The 21,037-nt window shown below is 40.9% G+C and overlaps 1 protein-coding gene across 1 annotated transcript in view; it reads right to left on the bottom strand.

The window, feature by feature from the left end:
• Positions 1 to 11,969: 11,969 nt before the first annotated feature.
• Positions 11,970 to 21,037, bottom strand: part of HECW2 (HECT, C2 and WW domain containing E3 ubiquitin protein ligase 2) — a 92,378-nt gene continuing 83,310 nt past the window's right edge. The window contains exons 24-28 of the mRNA XM_062506594.1: positions 20,342 to 20,488; positions 19,837 to 19,951; positions 18,973 to 19,058; positions 17,504 to 17,616; positions 11,970 to 12,081 (exon numbers count right to left, since the gene is read on the bottom strand). Of these exons, the coding sequence (XP_062362578.1) occupies positions 11,970 to 12,081; positions 17,504 to 17,616; positions 18,973 to 19,058; positions 19,837 to 19,951; positions 20,342 to 20,488 (573 nt within the window). The remainder of the gene's footprint in view (positions 12,082 to 17,503; positions 17,617 to 18,972; positions 19,059 to 19,836; positions 19,952 to 20,341; positions 20,489 to 21,037) is intronic.

Here is a 21,037-nt window from a genome sequence, read left to right as displayed (position 1 = left end):
TCGCCGTTTGAAAGGCGCAACCCGGTGGGAGCGGCCGCCGCAGCGGCGCGAGCCGCAGGCCCCGCCCACTCGGCAAAACAGCCAATCCACGCCCAGCCGCGACGCCCAGAGGCCCGGCGATTGGCGGGAGCGCCCTCCGTGCGGACAGCGCCCCCTGGCGGCTGCCCGCCCCCCCAGCGGCAGGTGCCGCGGCCCGGCCCGGCCCGGCCCGGCCGTGAGGGCCCGGGGGTGGCGGCGCTCGGGGCTCCGCGGGGCCCCGCTGCACCGCTTCGGGCCGCGAGGCACCGATGGCACGTCCCGGTCCCGGGGCTGTGCGCCAGCCAAACCCCGCAGCGAAGGCTCCTCGGCGCTTCAGCCGCATCCCCGAGCGCGGAGGCAGCGGGGCAGGGCCCGGGGTGGGCAGCCGGGGCCATGAGCCGCGGCTGCAGCGCTGGAGCTCCGTCCTGCTGCGGGGCGCGGCCGGGAGAGGGCCGCAGCCGCGGGGCCAGAGGCCGCCGTGCGGCCACAGCAGCGGCCCAGGCCAGCCAAACGCCGAGCGATAAATCAGCTCTCAGCCACGGCTGCCCGGCACCGAGCGCTCTCCGGGCTCCTGTAGAAGTACGCGGCTCGCAGGCAGCACGTTTGACAGTCTTTTGGCCATGCATGCAAGTGGAAACACGGTCTTCAGAGCCTCGTGAGAAGACCACAGAAGAAAAAGATAAAAAAGAGTCTAACCTGTGGTTTCAAAGACTCCTTCCGAGGACTCAAAATAGCCTAAAGCATGGTTTAGAAATAAGCCGAAGATAGAAAGAGTTCTAAAATAGTTGCAATTTGTTTGTCAAATTTATTTCCTCTGAAGCAATCCAACGAGCTAGAAATTTGCAAACATCCGTTTTGTAATAGATTTGTCATGAAGGCAGTAATAGTAACGTAGCGTAAGGGTTTAAGAGTTGTGTATTTCATTTCAGCAGTGCACCATTACCATTACTGGGTTAATTCTGTTTGTGCCATGGCACTGCCAGTGAAATGGGTAATTGCTGTGTTTATTACAGTGCCTAGGTCATGCTGACACAGCAAGGCTTGCATTAAGATGAAAGTAACATAAATGAAGATAAGAAAACAAAGTATTCTTGAAGAGTCTAGACTGTGTCACACCATGTAGCTGGCACGCTGAGGTACCTACTGAAAGCATCTAACTCCTGCTTGCTTGGACTTCCATCTGGCTTTTTAGCATTTTTAGCTGTGGATATTTTTGACAAAAGCAGTCCAAAATCTTTACTCTCTCCCACAATGTTCCACCATCTCTGCAGGGTTCCAGATCATGCCCTTTCTTGATTATAATATAATTTCAAATACATCTGTCAAATAACAACAACAACATGTGGACAGAATTTGTTTTGTTGAGAAGTGCTCTTTGTGCAGTATGAAAAGCAGGCAACATTCCAAACATACCAAAGGAGCCACAGAGTAAATTTAAACGATGACCACAATTAAGCTGCTTTAGGTTATTATAGCACGTGGTGCCAAGAAGTAAATGACAGTGCTTATGTTTGTCTCCTTAGCTGCTTTTTTGACTTTACTGATGCTCTTCAGGATTTGCTCTACTCTCCCTTGAAGTTTTGAAAACCAAGTCAATAACAAAAATGCTTCATGACATGCATGTTATTGTACTCTTGGTTATCTGTTTCTGTAATGCCATAGAAACATGAATGGCATTTACAGAAGGGTATAATTGACAGGACTCCACCCTGAGGACTTTGGAATTTTACTTAGATACACCACAACTGAGAAGTACAAACAAAGGGTGGAGAAGGGGGAAGTGGTAGGCTGAAGGTCACAACAGTACAGGATCATGAACTACTATTATTCCTAATGTATACATCTGGTCTTTGGGAGGATTAAAAAACAGCAATTAAAGGTGTTAGCCTCATAACTCCCATTCTTAGTTACTTCTTTGGCTTACCTTGATTATCAATCCATTACAAAGCTGCTGGCTCTTTTCAGCCTCCAGAGGCTTTCAGGAAAGAACTATTCCCACTTGATCAGCCATTTGGCACAGCTGTGATGCACAGCCCCTGGTGATCAGAGCCCCAGGTGTTTTAGGGAGCTGGCCTTATGGGAAAAGCCCAGCTCCCTCAAGGAATGCTGATTTCAGCTCAGGTCTGTCACGGCTTGATGATGTTTGGAGTGAAAAGATGGCAGCCTACCCTTCTGAACAGGGAACTGTGTCACTGAGGTGGGGACAAGCACACAACATTAAGAGCTGCAAGCTCAGACCGTCTGAGCCTTCTCCAACTCGTTTTTATTTAATATAGGTCATTAAAAAAAATCTGATTCCCCCACGCTAAAATCTCTTCACCACCTTCTCACACGAGGCATCCTCAGTGCAGTGGTATATCTTTGGATTCCACCCAGCACTGCTGCCCACAGCAGCCTCAGTGGCACCCAACATGAGCTCCAGACCAACTCCAGTGTTTACAGTGAGGGAAAGTGAGTGACTGTGCACTACGTGGCGTCAGTTAGCAGTGACCCGGATAAAAACATCTTATGAGTCTGACATCAAGAATGACAACACAGAACAGATTCTGGAAGGGCTCCGGTCCCAAAGCCTCACCTCTTCCTGCAGCAGCTCTCCTTCAATGACTGAGGTTAGCTTGCACCACAGCTCCAGTAGGAGCAAGATAATGCAAAATCCCTTCTAGAAAATGTTTTTTTTAAAATGGAAATATCACTTCACTATCAGATTCTCCAAACAGTCTGTGTGACACACAGAAGTGACAAGTCAACCATTCTCCTTGGGCTCTGTCATGGTGCGGAGAACTCTGCCTAAGAGCCAATTAAAGACCAGTTTCTCTCTTTCTAACCAGTACTATCTATCAGAAAAGTAGGAGGAAATATTTGGTGGGGATGACTGACTTTTATTAAGGACAAAAGAATGCATTTCCCCCAAAGGTATTTCCCTGTAAAAAAGAGAGCTTTTCCTGTGTAAGAGCCACTGCTGGGAAGTATTTTGCTATCAGCTCTGATGCTCCATTCAAAGCAGAGGCTCTTCCACAAAGTTCAGGCCTCTTCAATGTTCTGGCTGTGATATCTGTTGCTTTGTTTGTCATAGGATTTCTTTTTTCATATGTAGCTCATATTCAAATTATGTTGCATATGGCTGCAGAATCCTCAATTTCCCCACTTCCAGAATCATGATTTGTAATATGCCAGAGTCCACGGGCCACCAGAAATCACTTAGCAAAGGAGATGTCAGAGAGAGTATCTTGTGGTTTCTCTAAAGGTTTTGAAATTCTACAAAAGACAGAATGAACTAAAGGTACTCACATGAAAAAAGGACGTTATGGTATATTCAGAGGCACAATAAAAGAGGTTATTTACAAAGTGGATTTTGTAAGAAGATTTATTTTAATTAAGTGATTTCATGATGAAACATGGTCTTAAACAAAATAGAGATCAGTATGAAAATAAAATTATACACAGAAAATTATTTTCCCCAAATGTTTTTGAGTAACAGGGAATACAACACAACAGTCCTGTATTCAAATTATGTAAATCTGTGAGCAGTCAAACATTACAGTACATTCCTTGAAGCCAGGCACAATGACACACATTGTGTGCCCCTGTAACACAACACATTTTCTATCTGTTCTCTCTGCTTCAAAGAAAAAAAAAATCATGAAATGTAATGCAATGTAAATGGGGAAAAGGAGGGAAATCATCTTAACGCTTGAAGCATGTATTCCCCATTTAGTGTTTTGTGAAAGTCATGTACCAAATTCAGATGAAACTTAAACTGGCTTGTAGAAAGATAGAAAAACTTGGAATTGTATTTGATACACAGTCCTGTGAACACTTAACTGAAAAGTATGGAAAGGATTAAAAAATACACCATGTTCTACTTAAAGCTTAGAAATAAATATGCATTCCGTATTGTCAGTGCCTGAAAGTCTTTAAAAACAAAAAACTTGGTATAAAATTATATCAAGTAATTGTCAAAAATGAGGAAAATGCACCTATAACCCTGTTAGATTCTGGATGCCTGCATCCCCACTACAAAAACTTGTAAAACTCTACACACTTTCAAACATGCTGAATAACCCTAACTGTAATCTAGCAAGGGCAGGAACATCAACTCATTTGGGGGTAGCAGTATTCCACAACACATCCCTCATTACCTTCTTTTTCTCTAAAGAGCTCCCTTTCCAAACTGTACCAGCCCTTACAAGTACAAATGTTCAGTCAATTATTCAAAAAGCAGCCTTGCTGATCAGAATTCATAGATGCCCTCAAGGCTATGTCATTCCCAGGATAAACAGCATGCAAAGAAAAAGCATCCTCCAAATGTGGTTTATGTAGTTAAATATTATCATAATTCTCCTCCTCCCTGCAATGCTGATAATAAACAGCAGTCTCCTGAGTGTTGCATACTCATTGCAGAAAAATGTCCTGCTGGATGGAACTATTGAACCAGTATGGTTCAACATGGGAGATGTCTTCTCATGTAGGACTTCAAGTTTATATAAACTCCTGCCATCTCTGTAACCATGCTGAAGAAGAAAACTCACAAGGAATTCTTCTGACTCTCATATTGACTCATTCAATAGTCTTGTCTTTTAGGTAAAAAAACAGGTCAACTTTTAGGTACAGAAACCCATCATGAAACTCTCCCACCCTCTACACCGTTTTGTTTTTTTTTGTGTAGTGTCATTAGAGTGTGAATGGAATCAAGACTTTCATCAGCTTGCCTAAAGCTACCTAAGTCACTGAGAATACTCTAAATACTCTAAGCAAACTTTGGGAATGCCACATCAATCCTTGTCTTGGTGAAAATGCAAGGTTCTTACATAACCATAATGCAAACATCAAGAATCTTAAAAAAGATTAAAAATCTGTATTTTGACACATCTAAACATTAGGGATTTGGCCCATCACATTGGAAAGGAAAGTCACCATTGGTTGTGATGATTTAACCTCTTATCAGAAGTTGATCCCTTGCCAAATGCAGCTAGTAATAAACAGCCATTACTTGTACAAACAAGAGGGCTTCCAGATACCACCCTTATTTTATTTAGAAGCCTTCGTTTTCCTGAAAATAGCCCAAATAAAAACAAACAAACAACCCAGTCCCAATAAAACAAAACAAAAAGCCAAACCACATGGAAGTAAATTTTCTGATTATGTACTTAGATTTTCAAAAGCTAATAATCACTTAAAGCACGTCTTGCAGTTGCACCACTGTATTTCAGGATAAACAGTCATTCTTTCCTAAGTGCATTATTTTCAAGCAGGAAGTATCCTGTTTTATATGCCGGGGTCATCACAGCTCACTGTCCTGCTCCCTATCCTCCAAGTGCAGTCCTTTTCTGTGCCTACTCTCAGACCTGTCTCCACTCCAACACTCCTCCATGACTGGATCTCGTGTGCTGCGTGGAACTGCCCTGCCTTATCATTACAGCACCTACAATTACATTCCTTCTTAGAATTATTTATGAGGCTTCAGAGATTTTTTTTTTCTTATTCATACAGTAATCTGCTTTAAAATTAGTGAGCTCCAACATCTGACTACAGTGAGCAGGGCAATCAAATATGATGACGTCTCAGCAAAATCCTCTTTTATTGACCTTATACTGCAGGATGGGCATTTCTAACTATGAAAAATGTAATCCTCATTTAAAATGAAAGATGTTGAATAGTCAATGAAGTGTGTCATGAGCTGCTTGTATTGCAATTAGCAGGCATCACAGATAGAACAAGCTTTTGGGAAAAATCCAGTTCAAGGGCTGCCTGAGAAACCTCCAGCTGTGGAAGGCACAGTCCTCACTGTGGGAACAGATCTGCTGCTGCTGTGATTTCTGGATCAGCATCACCTGCCTCACTGCTAAGGCTTTGCACCCACCTGGCCAACAGCCTGGGGCAGCCCATGGGGACTGCAAATTCTGACAATATAAAACAGTGCAAGCAAAATCCCCTGCCTCATTAATTTTTCAGAACCAAAATCAAAAGAAGTTTTACCCTTGGATACCCAATCAACTATTTAAAGAAAAAAACCCCTTGTGACTATTTTTCTTAAACCACTCAGTCTTGATATCAGTGTAACAGTGAACCTGTCAACTTCTGAAAGCAAACCCAAACCCTGAGCCTTACTGTGACACTACAGCTACAGTCAGTGTAGGTGGTCAGCAATTGTCTCTGGGTGACTGTAGGATTATGTGCAATCCAAAGGGACAGGATGGATGGCTTTGTAAGGCAGCCCAGAATAAGGGAGACCACAGTCCTGTGGAGTTCTGTAGGTCTATACATATAAAAGCTAATTGATGTCAGCACAAAAGTATGTTAAATTAGTTGAACAAATGCTTGAGTGCTTAACAAAAGCCTCAAAGGAGGCAAGGCTTTTTCTAATATGGGCTGAATGAGAAGTTTCTCAAAGTTCTGAAATCAAGAAACAACTGAAACCCAAAAGATAAACTTCAATTATTCAGAAGTTTTTTAATGGGTGAAAGGATTGAGAGCAGCACAGCTCGGCTCCCTTTCACATCCATCATAGCTTTGAGAAATTTGTCAGAATACATCTCTGGTTAAATTTCAGTAGAATTATTCTGCAATGTAATCTCAAAGGAAACAAACTGAAATTTTGAATTATTGACTTAGAAAGGGGCTAATCAATGAGTGTAGCAACTAATACCTTAGGAGGTATTTTTAAGTGCATTTTAAATACATACAGATACTTCAATGGATTGTAACCATTCCAGGAGTCCTTGACTGTCATCCTTTTACCAACAATCAGGAAGAACCTTTCTAAACAGTGGCCAGGTCAGTCATACAAAACAGAATTATCAAATAATTATGATTTTACCTTAAAATACCTACAGCATAATATGGCTCTGAGCAAAGCCAATGAAGTAAAGTCCTAAAGGAAAACATTTAGTAAAAATACTAAAAATGTTTAAATAAAAAACATCTCATAGTCATGAACATCCTAGATAGTATTACCCAGTCTGAAGCTGAACAGGAGCACTGTGAAGTTTATGGTCTATCTGGAAGACATGTGAAATATAAACCATCTTTCATTGTGAAAATTCTGTGTCTGGAGGGTCAGCATTGTAATTCTGCATACTGCAAACAAAAGTGGGTTTTACTGCTTTTACAGTGAAGTTATTCTTTTCCTCTGTTATTTACCTAACATATATTTAGTTTTCCAGGAAACAAGTAATATCAAATTCAAGCTCCCAAATTATTTTTTTATTGTAAAATATTTAGGCAAAAGGTTAGACTAGTCCAACAGCAGCCACTGTGGTTGCATTAACAAAATCGTAAAGAATATTTTACTTAAACTGATGAGCAAGTCAACCCATAGCATTTCTGCAGTTCTGTTTTATAGCACATAACTGAGCTAAAACACAAACAGTTTAAGAAGCCAGCTTTGAGTAATTCTTCTGAAATTTTGCTTGGACTGCTTGCCCAGACAGAAAAGGATGAGAAGGGGAAACAACAGTAGATGAAAGCTATATGTGCAATCTTATGACTGGAGATCAACTTTCTGCTCAATTTGTGCTAATAGGAATATATTAACCCTCCACATTAAAAAAGTGGCAGGAAAAACAACACTATTAATATAATTTAATACAGATAAGTTACATTCACTGAAAAGAATTAACTTGCTTTATGCTATGGGAAGGGAACTTACACTGGCCATTCAAACACAGCTGCCCTGATGTGAACAGGGATTCCCTCAGTCCAGAGACAGCGTGCTCCATAAAACTCTGCAGCTACCACTGCAGAAACTCAGTAAACATCTGCAATTAATACTGCTGAGATTATATTTAACAGCCAGATGGTACCATTGTAAATGCTTCAGAAGGAATTTTTTAAAAAAAACACTTTTTCTAAAGGATTAAAAATACATAAGAAACCACAAGCCTCTTCTCTCTCCAATAATTTTAAACTGAGCAAACTACCAGTCCAGTGCTCTGCCAGTCCAACTCCTAGCAGCAGCTTTGTGTGATGTCCTGCCAGGATGCTGCTGCCTAGATTTTGTTTCCCTGAAGATTACAGATGTTCCCCACCCCTGCGTGCCCGGGGTTAACTGCTGCCATGTGCAGCTCATGTGGTGCCCATGAGCAGGCCTGTGAATGCAGAAGAGTTCACCCCACGTACCCTCTAAGCCATATTAACATCGTGTATGGTAGGGTCAGTACAAAGATAATGAAAATTATGTTTGAAAGCAAAAGGAGGCAAATATTTGATGAATACCAAGGAAAAACAGCAGGCAGGGAGGAGGTGGGGAAAGAGGTCTGGATTGAAGGGCTTTCCTGTCCTGCCCTGCCAGGTGCTGCTGGTGGTGTGACAGATGGCTGTGCCCTGCCTGCTGTGGGGAAAAGCACCACTCCCCTCACAGCTGGATGGGTGACTGCTTGCTACAGCAGGAGCCACAGTGCACAATTTCATTGATTCTAAGCTTTTGTGGTGTATTTAGGAGTGTTCTAAATATAACCTGACTGCCAGCAGCGTCAGGGGAATAAAGCACATCTCTGCTGTGCTGAGATGCTGGGACCTGGGGAAAGGGGGACAGAGGCCACTCTGCTGCCAGCCTGCCCAGGCTGCAGTGACCTGGGAGCTGCTTTTTGGCTGGTGATGTGCAGCTGCACTTCCCAGCAAAGCAGGAAACATGGGCCCCTCACTTAAACTCTTGCAGGGACATCCTCTGCCAGCCTCTGTGTGATGGAGATGCTGCAGGTTAAGTTAGTATGAGCTGTCATTGGCTGAAAGGATTCTTCCATCTACTTTTTCTTCCTAAATGCAAAGCTCCTTAGCACCATCTGGAAAAAACGCAGAAGATAAAGAGCTTTGGAAAGGCTCCCCAGCCTTTCTCTGTGTGGATCCTCATCCCTGCTACACTGTCATCAGCAACAGCATCTTGGTTGCCTGCTGCAGTCAGCTGCAGGACATGAATGCTGGCTTTCCCTTGGGACACATTTAATGGGAATGGCTTCCAAAACCAAAGGGAGAACATTCCAAGCAGTTGCCAGGAGACGGGTATGTGACTAAGCTCAGGCTTCCTTTCCTGTACTCCCTCCTTGTTAATCCCTTCAGAGCAGCAGCATCACTTACACTGTCACAAAGAGCCAAGTGCTCCAGGCAGCACGGGGAGCTGTACCCAGCTGACACCTCAGTCTTCACTCAGCTTTTCTGCAGTCCCCCAGGGGATGTTGGCAGCACAGGAGGAAACAGCAACTTCAACTTAGTCTCTTCTCACTTGGGGTTAGTGCTACAAAGATTCTGGATTTTTTTTTTTTTATTACTTATTTATCTGTTTTCTAACTGACAGCTGCCCCACTTGTGACCTTGTCACATCTTTACAGAATACCAGGTTACCGTGGCTGATTTCAGTTATTTTAACATGCATAAATACAGAACAAATGGGTGCAGTAGATATATTTAAATAAAAATTGACAATATGCATTTATTGTTTTAGTTTTGTACAAAAGCATAACTTAAAAGGCAAACTAGTATAAACTTACTTTGTGCCAAATATTTAAACTTTTCATTCCAAAGAGTAACTGGTTCAAAACTTGTAGATACAGTTTCCACCTGGGAAATCTCTTTTTTAAGACCACAGATAACACAGTATTGTAAAACGAAAATTCTGTAGTCTTTCAACCAATCAGAAGTTGCATTCTGTTTCAAGTGCTCAAGTTTTAGCAACTCAGTGAATGGGTCCCATGAAACATGAGCCGTGCTGGAGTGACCTGCTGAAAAGTCAGTTTGCCTAGTGCTCATTCATGTTCTGAAAAGAGATGTGCATTAGGACCCGTGACATGCAACCTTAGCAAAGACTGATAAATATACGTGTAGAAACAGGGTGATGTGTTTGGATTTTTCTTTGCTACTTCATACCAGCCAGAAGTAGCCTAAGAAAACCTAAGTTACTTAAAGTGAGTCCCAGATGTCATGCAGAAGCTCAATTATTCTTGAAATAAAATAATGCTTTCCCTCTGATTTTTCTTTTCTTTTGCACATGTGACATTTCCTCAGTAATTCTGAAGGGTTTTCTCAGTCACCACCACAGCTGCAGCTGCCTTCTGCCTTGGAGGGTGGACTGGCAGTCTCTTGCTGACATCATCTCCAGGGATGCTGGGAAAAACCTCCCACCAGAACAAGCAGGACACCTCCCTCAGCTGCCCCTTCAAGAGCCTCCAAAGTGAGCAGGCTACTCCAAAAGCTACTTTTCCCACAGAACAGGGCTCGCTGTGCTACCAAAAGGGCCAGCACGGAGCTGCACTGGCACTCTTGTCATCCAGTATCCAAGGGCAACTCCTGGAACTGTAAAATGTGGTGGATGCAGTGCGTGACAGCAGCTGTGCAAGAAACAGAACACAGCTGCACAAGTGCTCCACAAGACCATCTGGAGGAAAAGTACCAAAAATAGAAGCAAGCAAGCCTCGTGTGTTTCAGCAAAATTAAGCATAAAGAAATTGGTGTCCATGCAGTGTTGATACGCCATAAAAACTGCTTCAAATAACATTTGTTAAGAAAACTATCAGTGAAAATGCAAGCTTGGACACTACAAACAGTTTACATCTTGTAGGTGTTCACTGATACAGGACAGTGGCATTATGACCAGTGGCTCACCTTAAAGAAGTTATTTGTGGTTTTCCAAATGAGCTAGTGTTTTATGGTGCTGTACAAATAAAAAGTTGTGGGGAGTATATGAAACGTCTGTATTAAACTCCACTGCATTAAGTTATCCAATGCATGAAAAATGACCCAGATGCATTTAAAATAAATGCATTTTACAATATTACATATAGTATTATAAAATTATTACTTATGTGCACAGTCCTGATATCCATAGACATGGCACTGTGAAGAAAGCCTGGTTCCTAACCATTTTTATACATATTTGATAGTGATGCAATTTGCTATCAGTCAGATCATAATGTCCCTTCAACTTTGGTACATTCAGTGCAAAATATTTTCGGGAGCTGTTTTACTCTTATAAAAATAAAAGGCATTTTCTTCCCTGGAGAGTGCTTAAAGAATAAACACTAGCAGAATGTCTGTTCAAGCGTGGAAAGTGACAAAACAGAAATAACACTTTTGTTTGCTTGTTTCCTGTTTACACTCTAAGAAACATAATATAATGAACCTATAAAAATAAACAGAAGTTACTGTGTTAGGGCTTTTTCCTGATATGCTGTGATAAATTGCTAGTTTTTTCTTAAAATAGTTTCCATGCAGTATAAAGCATAAAATCAGTCTTATTAAGTTATTAAGTTCATTGTAACAGCCCATATTTTGTCATATACACCACTGGCAAACGCATTTCCACAAACCTCCTCAATGCACAAGCCGTTGTTGTTACATCCCTTATTGCTGACTTTCCTTCCAACTCACTTCTGCCCCAGGAACTTGAGCTCTGTGGTGTTCCCCACACAGGCACTCGTAGTCTTAGGTAAAGCAAGTGCTGGATATGCTGTTATAACATTTGGCATAAAGTAATGTACCTTCATGAATTAAAAAAAAAAATATATATAAAATTCGGTTGTACACTTTTTTTGATAATTTACTGGGTAGGTAAGGGGCTGAACGATTTCACATTTTGACTTGAATTTTCTATTCAACAACTTTGATGAAATCCAGTCCTTGGGTACATGTCAGTTTTGCAGTAGCCAGATGGATCACAACATGGCATCATGTTTCTGGTTTGCTCAGAACATAAACTTAAGAAGTGTAGCCATCCCAAAAACCCATGGATTGCAAGACTTGGCTTTCCCTTGGCACACCAGGCACACTCTAGTTTCACTGTTGAGAATTCTGCCACTACCACAATGCTTTTTAATTCTTTCACAAGCTCCTTTGTGGAACCTCATTATTTGAATTGCACCATGAAACAATTTTCCTCTAGGAAATCCAATACAGAAGTTCATTCACTCCTTGAGAAGACAGATCCACAAAAGTCCAATGATCTGGGCACTGTGGTTTGTGTATCACTCAAGTCCAAAAGTACTTGTCTCTTCTACCGCTGTCAACAGTTTTTCATATAACATAGAGAATGATGGGTAAGGGGGAAGGTCCAGACGATTGAAACAAGTGTGAGCCCTGAGGGGAAAAAGAGAGAGGAGGTGAAGAAGTGCATTATTTGAAAAGTTCAAAAGAGAACACACAGACTGGTATGTGCTTGATTAGAGATGGGCAGATAGTATTTTAGAAGACTTTGTTCTGTCAAATGATGTTTTCCAACTGAACAGGTAGTGAGGTTTAATCTACTTTCTTCTCATTAAAATAAGCCAGTAAGAAGCATTTATGAAGTGCTTTAGAAACATACTGACAGTCCAAAAGGCATGGGATAAATTTTACCCATCAAATGTACATGAGAAAAAAAAAAAAAAAATAATATTTGGCATGGTACAATTCAAGCAGTCTCATCTGAAATCTTGGCTTCAAATGTGTCTTCTGAGACGTAGCCTTTCTTTTCAGTATGGATGATACTTGAATACTGTATTTGTAATGATAAACAAGATATTTCCAAGCATCTCCAGATCTACAGGAAACAATCTCACAGTGGTGAAAGACAGATAAATTAGATGCTCTTCCTTCTACAATTTCCTTGGCATATGGCTGATGTTCTTGAGGCATTACTGCTTGTGCTGATATTCCCAACGGACGTATTTGCCCTGGAGGCCAGCAGCTTTTGGAATTACACAAAACCATGCACAAACCTCTAGCAATCACCCTGCTTTCTTAAGAGAGTGACCATGCAATTTATTTCTCAGTTTTTGAAGTCCATCTACCTCAAGTTTGTTGACACACTTGGAACTGTCTCTCAAAATCTCTTTCAGGGAATGAAAAGGGAGATAACAAAGGTTTCTCTTTGTAGTGGAATCATGGATATCATTGCCTGACTTCAAGGTCAGCTAAGGAAGGTACTTTCTAAAAGACTATGGCGGATGAGCCTGCTCTAATGAAACAGATAATGTAACTATTAATGTACAGGTTCTTGAGGATGGAAGAGGCATCTCTTCTGCTCTAAAGCTTTGTAACAAAGCCTCACTTTAGACTGATTTTAGTATTTTGGCAGGTCTCTGCTTACAAATACTTCATTCTTTTGCAATTAAATACATCACTGAGTTATTTATTTAAATTCAATCCAGCTGAAAACCAAACTTCTCCTACAGTGCCTTGCCCTTCATGAGTATGATCTGTATTAAGTGTAAATATGCAACATGTTAATGGAAGGACTGAACAAGCTCCCTCCTCACAGCAAATGCAACTCCTCATTTCACCTAACCAGTCCCAGAAATCCAGCTGTCTACCACAGACTTTTACAGACCTCCTCTGTGCCAGAAAATGCTGCCCTTCCATGTGACCAAATTCTTCAATTACCACTTTAAGTGCCTCTCAGCTCCCAGCTCTGGGAATGGAACATGAAGTGAAGTGGGTTAATCTCACTTGTTAAAAAACCTGAGAGTCCATTACAAACTGAAACTTCTTGAAGCTGAAACACCCACTCAGTTACAGCTTTGTAGTGTCATAAAAATATCAGGCTGAAGATATGTATAAGCAGCACACTAGGTCACACCATTACTATAAACACAGCACAAACAGCAAACGTTCAATCACCTAAAAAAATATTGCCTTTAGCACCCTCCCCAAATACAGTACCCTTAGAAGAACACTGCTGCTGCATGCTGTGTAGCAGAGGTTGCATCTCCCCACTCTGTATTCCAGGGGTCTGGTAAAATTTTTCTACCCAGGCATCCCTCTAAGACTCCTGGAGGAAAGCTCTCTTTTTATTCCTCCTTTGCCTTTCCAAAAACTTTATAAAATAATATATGTGGTATACATTAAATTATTCCATTTCCCACAGAGTACTTAAAAAAAATTGAAAATACTCTCTTTTGAAGAAAAAAGACTGATTTAAACCCAGGAGCAAATGGAACTCAGTGATCCCTTGAATTCAATGTAGAGTGTTGAAGAAACTTAGGCAATAAAGAGCCTAACCACATGCTTCTGCTCCATGGGGCTGACAGCCACTCATTAGAACTATGGATCACGCTGTGTGGGCTGTAAAACCACAAATTATAAAAGACACAGTATATAATTAGCAAGGGATTCATTATGAACTGGTTTAATAGCAAGCTGGCATGTTGTTTACATTTATTAAGAGAACTGAGTTTTATCTTATTTTGAGGGCAATTTTGAAAATGGAATCACTTACTGTGGAAAACCAAGTAATTAAAAAGGACAAAAACAAGACTTTTGTCTTCTGAGGTGACGCATGCTTTTCCAACCCCAGCAAACAACTTCCTAAGTCCTTGAGACAAATACATCCTTTTTTCCTTCTGGGTAGTATTTTCCCATTCCAACACTTCAAACCACACGGGCACTAACTGTTCATCTTCCTGGGCTCAAATCTTATGACAACATAAAAACCCATATTGGCTCCTAAAGTCTAAATTCCCAGATTCCCAATTAAACTGCCCTTCATTTTAATTAATGTTGTAAAAGAGACTGACTTAGGCTTAAAATGAGGAAGTCAGACAAATATCATTTTCAAGTGAATCATCACAGGCATGAATAAATAATACATAGCAATGAACCTGGAACCATTTCTCAGCACAGGAGTGGGTTGGAAGAGTAACAGTTCCTCCCCTCATTCAGTCTAATCTGCAATTCAGTGCAGAAGAAGGAAGCAGAAGTGGCAATGGGGTAGCAGTAGTTAAGCTGCTTAGTTAGTGTAAAAGATAGCAAAACAAGCTCGGCAACCTGACATGTGCCTCACAGAAATCTCACTATTTGGATTGAGCAGAGCTGATTACACAGCAGTCAGAACAGTGGGAACTAGGCAAACATCTAGTGAAAAACTTCTGTGTTGGCATGCACAGCTGCTTAGGCCACAGTCACATACCTAAGTGACTATCCTAGTTGTCCTTTGTGTCTCACACCAGGAAGAAGAGATGGGGATGGGTATTCTGACATGTTTTCAGCACTGCAGCAGTGTTTTTAGAAACAGAGGAAAAAACAAAGTCCACTGACCTGTTAAATCCTCACTTTTGCCACCGAGCACAATCAAATTTCATAAGCACTCCTGTGAAGAGGGCAATTTGCAAAGTACAACACTGCTAGGAGTGAGTGATGGTGCCTTAACATAAAAGCTTCAGTTATCTGAGAATCAGTAAGAGTCACAGAGTCCTAGGGCAGTGCTCCCAGCAGATCCAGCGATGTGTTTACACATGCTGGGCTTGTTTGGAAACCTTTTGAAAGTTGCTGCTGGGGGTTGTAGTTACTGATGTGTTACCTCCAAGCCAGCAGTACCTGGTGCTTGCACAGGGAGTCTCAGAGGTGCTGAGACCCAGGCTGAAGCTGCACTGCATCCAAGAGCTACACATGTAAAATGCAAGCAGTGCTTTCAGCTTGGGGCTTAACCCATTTAAGCACTACTAAGATGGAAGATGTTTCATTCTTTATGAGACCAAGGTTCCCCATGTGTGGATACCAGAAACTGCTTGCTCATGATGACAGTAGGTGTTTGCCACACGCCGTTGTTTTTATTTTAATTCTCACATTTGTATGGCAAAAATGATCCAGAGAGACAAAAATCAAATGTTTCCTAACCAAGGGAAACATAAGTGAAATTTCAACGAATGATACAATCTCTTAAATGTGAGAAGTTGGCATTTCCCCTAAACTTGATGAACGGCCTGTGATAGCAAAGATTCTCAACATACTGCACTTTTGGAAGCAGTTTCATTCTGTAATTTATCACAACCAGGGTTCTGCATAACCTTTCCAGAGGAAATTTTGAACATCCTGTTCTGGCGGGTCCTGACCTTTTCCATGCTGCAAGCTTTGCTTGCAAGCACCAGGAATTTCAGCTTCAGAGAATATATGGAAAAAAAACATGCAATCTCTTTCCTTACTTAAATTCACACAAAAAAGGAAGAATTTTTAAGTAATTTTTTTTTTAAAAAAAAGTCACAGCGTTTACTTTTTAAAGAGAATCAAAGCTAGTCCATAGGCTAATCATGATCCAACTATAAAGAAGATTTATTGGGCTACAAGATAACACTAGGCCCCCACAAGACATTAGAGTATTTGGTACAAAACATCAATTTTCAGGATTTGGATCCCTTTAATCCTCAGCTGCCTGGCTCTCATTTGTGCCATGAACAGGAAAGATGGCTCTGTTTAACGGCCACCTGCTGTGCCTGTGGATCTCACAGCACCACTTCTGTGCCCATGACGTTCTCCATGCAGTTCTGATGGCAGGAGCCAACCTAAGAGACATTTCTGCCTCTGACCTTGTGCACTCTGTGTGTCTCTGACCACCACCCCGTGTCTAAGATGAGACTCTGAATGCAAGTTATTCCTGAGGTGTCTTGGTTGTGAGGAGTGAACAAGATTTATGATTAGGGCTGAGTTCCCTCCATGCATCAGCCCAGCCCAAAGCCCCCTCCAGAGGCTGTACACAGCATACTAAAGCTGAGGTCAGATTAAGCAGAGTTAGGTTGCCCACACTCCACACACTAATCTGTGTCTAACCACTCCTAATCCATTCTAGAGGCTGCACAATCACAGAACTGGGTGAAAGAAAATCTTACAGCTATCAGCCTCATCACAGTAGAGAAAAGACAAGAACCTGTCATTTTTTGTCAATGAAAGAACCAAGCTGAAGGTGTTTTTTTTCATCATTCACATGTTATTACTTGGCATTGTTATCACGGACCTTTGAAAAGGACTATTTTTTCTGCTCTAAAAATTGGAAAGTTGTTTTTTTTTTTTCCCCAAATCTTTTCATCCTACTCCTCTAAACCTGCCTTACCCAATATAAATTCCAAGGGATTGCACAACTCAACTCCTGCTTTCATATCTTGGACTCTCATACCGTTCCTTTACCCTCTTCATCTATTTCAATTGTTTCTTGTTCTCTTTGAAATTCTCACCTTCTCTTGTCTCTCTTGCTACTTCTCAAGTAAAATTACTCACCCCCAACTATCCTCACTCACAACTTGCCTATTTGGTATTTGTTAACACTCAACATCAGACTAAGCATAAAAATTGTATCACTAAACTATACTATAAAGCCTGTGTCTGATGCAAAAAATATGATGGGTGCTTTCAGTCAGACATAGTCACAAGAGCTATTTCATTTTAATTCATATTAATTTTTGCTCCTATCTTGTGAACTGCATGTTCAGTAAGTAAATACTTGCACATTTAATCAAATGTAACAAATAAAAGTCAGAAATAGCTAACATTCTAAGATAATTTTCCATGAATAAAACACTAGGGTATGAATGTCAGCCACAGTCACACTGCCTTGTCCACCTTAAGAGAACAAAACTGAGTTCAAACCAAAACGGATGCATCAGACACTGCAACAACAGGGCAGGAAATTTGCATGTAAGGGAAGGTATATTTGCTTCTTCAGTGAAAGCTTGTTAATGCTTGTCTAACAGCTGATGCGTTACCCCAGAGAGGCACTGTGAAGCCACCCTGGCATCAGTCCCCAGAGCTGTACCTTGGAAGAGCAGTGATCTTGCCCCACTTCTCCACGCAGAAGCGCCTGGGCCCGTTGCTCCCCCGGAGAGAGGCAAAGCCTTCGTAGGGAATGCTGGACGTGCCTGTGACAAACTGCAGCACAAGCACACGTCAGGACAGGCCTGGACACATGGGCTGGGGGAGGCGCTCAGTGACCACCGCGGCCCAAACGCCTCGGGAAAAGCATTGGCAAGCAAGGAATTCGTGAGGCATGAGCAATAAACGCTGCTTTGCATGGAGGCCAAGGGCAGGCACACCATTTCCTGGCTGGCCTCTAGAGAGGCAGCTTAGCAGGTTAACTTCCTCCAAAGGTTTTCTGTTGCATAAATACCGTGGAATAACACACTATCAGTATCCAGTTACTCAGACTTAAGTCTAAGTGAGCTTTTTGCTGCTGTTTCCTGCACTAAAAGGAATTAATACAAAAAGTAGTAATGTCTGGTGGCTTTGTGTTATGCCTTTCTAGCTACATGGATTTCCATTGCTTCCTAAGTCACAATTTACTACTGTAAGAAAAGGACTAAATTCTGAAGGTTAGGTATGCCCACTGACATTTGCTGAACTACTGACTGGTAAGCAGTTTTATTTACAACATGTCATGAACAGATCAAACACAGCTTTCGACAGATCAGAGACTACTTAATTTGTAATGATGTGGACACTATAAAAACTTTTGACTAACAGATATGATAGGAACATACAAGCGGACATTTCTGTCTCTCCATCAAATGAGATGCTCCACACTGCCATTTTACAGGCTTTAAAACCATACTTAAACAGATTCAAAAAAGAAAATTCTTCATAATTCAGTGATCAGATAAAAATTCTGAATTGTTAAAAACACCAGATTTCATATTAGATCAATAACGTGGTATGGCTTGCAGTGGAGGTTTGTCTGTTTCTTTACAGATAGGAGGGATGTAACATGAACTTAAAAAAATTAACTCAATAGGAAACCCACATGTATAAATATTCTTCTGTTGAGACATTTTGTCCTCCAGCAGCAGGGTGACTGGAACCTGCAGGTTTAGTGAAAATGGAATTGGACTGACTTTAAGGTTTCCATCATTATTTCCTAATTTGAGGCCTTGAACTTCCATCTAAGCTTTCTCCTTCCTAAGCTGTATAAATACTATTAACATTTCTACCTAATGACATAACCAATTACACAGTTTTCCTTTTCTATCTTTAGGAGTATTAATGTACTTTTAATCAAACAATAGTAAAGGATTATTGACATCAGCCATTGTATCTTAAATGTACTTTTAAACTTAGAAGTCTGTAAAAATAGCTGTGACCTTCTGACACTTGAAATTATTATATTTAGCTTCTGACTCAGGCTACTCCCACTAGCAAACATCACCATAATTTCTGGGTATCCTAAACTATGGTGGGGCTAGTTTAGCATCAAATTTTAATTATTTTTACCCAAATCAGCTGATTTCTTACCTGTAAAAGTCTTAGTCGTTGTTCATTGTTGAACCTTTCTACAGCAGCCCAGAACCACCGAATTACAATGTGATTGTCATGATAACCTGTTAGAACAACAAGAGCCTTTATAATTTTAGGTGCTATGAAAGTGGTAGAGGGAATAGTTAGTAAGCTTTTCCTAGTTTAGCCTGAGTCACAATAATGCCATATTCCTTATCCAATTGCTTCAAAAGGCAGGAGGTGAGAGAAAAACACTCCTAGAATGCTTAGAAATCCTAAAGGCAGAGAATGAATATGCCATGAGAAAAAGAAGTGAGATCCCTTGTGCAAGCATTTCTTCCATTAATCAGTCACTAACAGGAATGCCAATTCTTGAAATATTCCAATACTGTGCTCTTTATTTATCCAAAGCTACAAATGATGCTGCAACCATCTCTCTCAGAGTATCTCACAGTTCCCAAATCTTGTTCTCAAATTACCTCGACTACTAGCCTGCAGCCACTGGGATTTCTTCTAATTTCCTGTCAACTTTGAGGGTGTAAAAAAAAAAAAAACAAACAAAAAAAAAGAGGAATATCCAACTAAGAATGGCTACCATTTCCATTTCTCTGCCCAGTCTGGGAGGTACCCTCCCATTGTGCAGCTGAGCATGGTACTGTCTGTGGAGAAGAGTGTTCTCTCGTGCTGTTTGGGCAAGAACAACCAGGGAAGATCTGAAAGGGGATGCAATGAATTACCGTCCCCTAACACTAACTTTCCAGAGAAGTTCAAAAGTTACTATGAATGTATCTCATGCCATGGTTCTTTACTCTTTACTGTCTTGAGAACTGGGCAGTTCCTAGTCCCCACCACTTCCACTGAAAAAGTCAAAATTCAGCTTACCTCCTCTGTACTCTGTGTTATTTCTCCAATCACTCAAGTCAATTTCTGCTGTTCCAGCTATAACCAGTTCCAGTTCTCTGGCATCAAATACAGACACCAGCCTTGCATCAACCACCTGTAAAAGGAAATCAAATGCATAGCAGCACTTCTTCATGTACTGAGCTGTGCCTCCCCATAAAGTATGCCACTAAGGTTTTTACCAGGCATCATTTAATGTAATTCAGAATTCAGGTTTTCTCTTTTTAAACAAACAAGTCCCAGAGACCCAACGAAGAAAGACAGCAGGACTTCAATGCTAATCATACAGTGGTCAAGTGTTTTGTCCAGAGCAAAGAAGATACATAACCACAGTCTACATAAATGACTAAAAAAAAAAAAATATTATTTTTACCCTCCCTTCCTCTTCCAATATCTGCAAGGGCACTTCTGATTGTATTTGGGACCCCATATTTTGGAAATGTGTATGAGGAGAAAGAAAGTAAATTTAATTTTGGAGGCATTTTACCTCATAGAAACCACGAACTAGACTTTCTGTTTGTTGTACAACTCCTCTCTCAATCCTCCATTTCACCATTCTCTCTATATATTCTTTCTTGTTCTTTTCAGTGACTGGGATATTGGCACCTCCTGGCTTTAGTTCCCGTTCTGTGATCTTAGGACAAAAAATGACCAAGTGACAACATAGTTACTATAAAGACAAAAGATGGAATTGTAATAATTTTAATTTTTAAGTTGAAGTAATTCGTCAAAATCACTAACCAAGCCTGACTAGCAAACTGGAATATGTGAAGTGAGAGAACACACAAAAAATTATTTTTTAAATAATACTTTAAATTCCATTTAGTCTGAGGAAGCTTCATCATTAGTATTAAGAATAAGTTGAGAAGAAGAAACAATCTTTACAGTGACTAAAGTAGTGATGTTTTCTGAATAATACCTTAACAAAGGTGTTGTAATACCTCTGAATGGCAACTTTGCTGCAATCAAATTCAGATAAACTACTTCTAGCAAAGCAATCCTAAAGTCTGATATTTCAGATACTCTCCAAAAAATCTCCTTAACCAGAAAAACATGTTTGACCAGGTACAAATAATAATTTCTCCTTAGATTTCAACATTGGTTTCACCAGCAGGAATTTTTAAAATACAAGTTCAAAGCAGCATGGAGGGACACTTTTTCTTCTGTCCAAATAAACATTTAT

The sequence above is a fragment of the Cinclus cinclus genome, chromosome 21 (genome assembly GCF_963662255.1).
Source record: "Cinclus cinclus chromosome 21, bCinCin1.1, whole genome shotgun sequence".
NCBI lineage: Eukaryota > Metazoa > Chordata > Aves > Passeriformes > Cinclidae > Cinclus > Cinclus cinclus.
The sequence above is the reverse complement of the archived record's forward strand: the minus strand, read 5'-3'. Positions and strand labels throughout refer to the sequence as shown.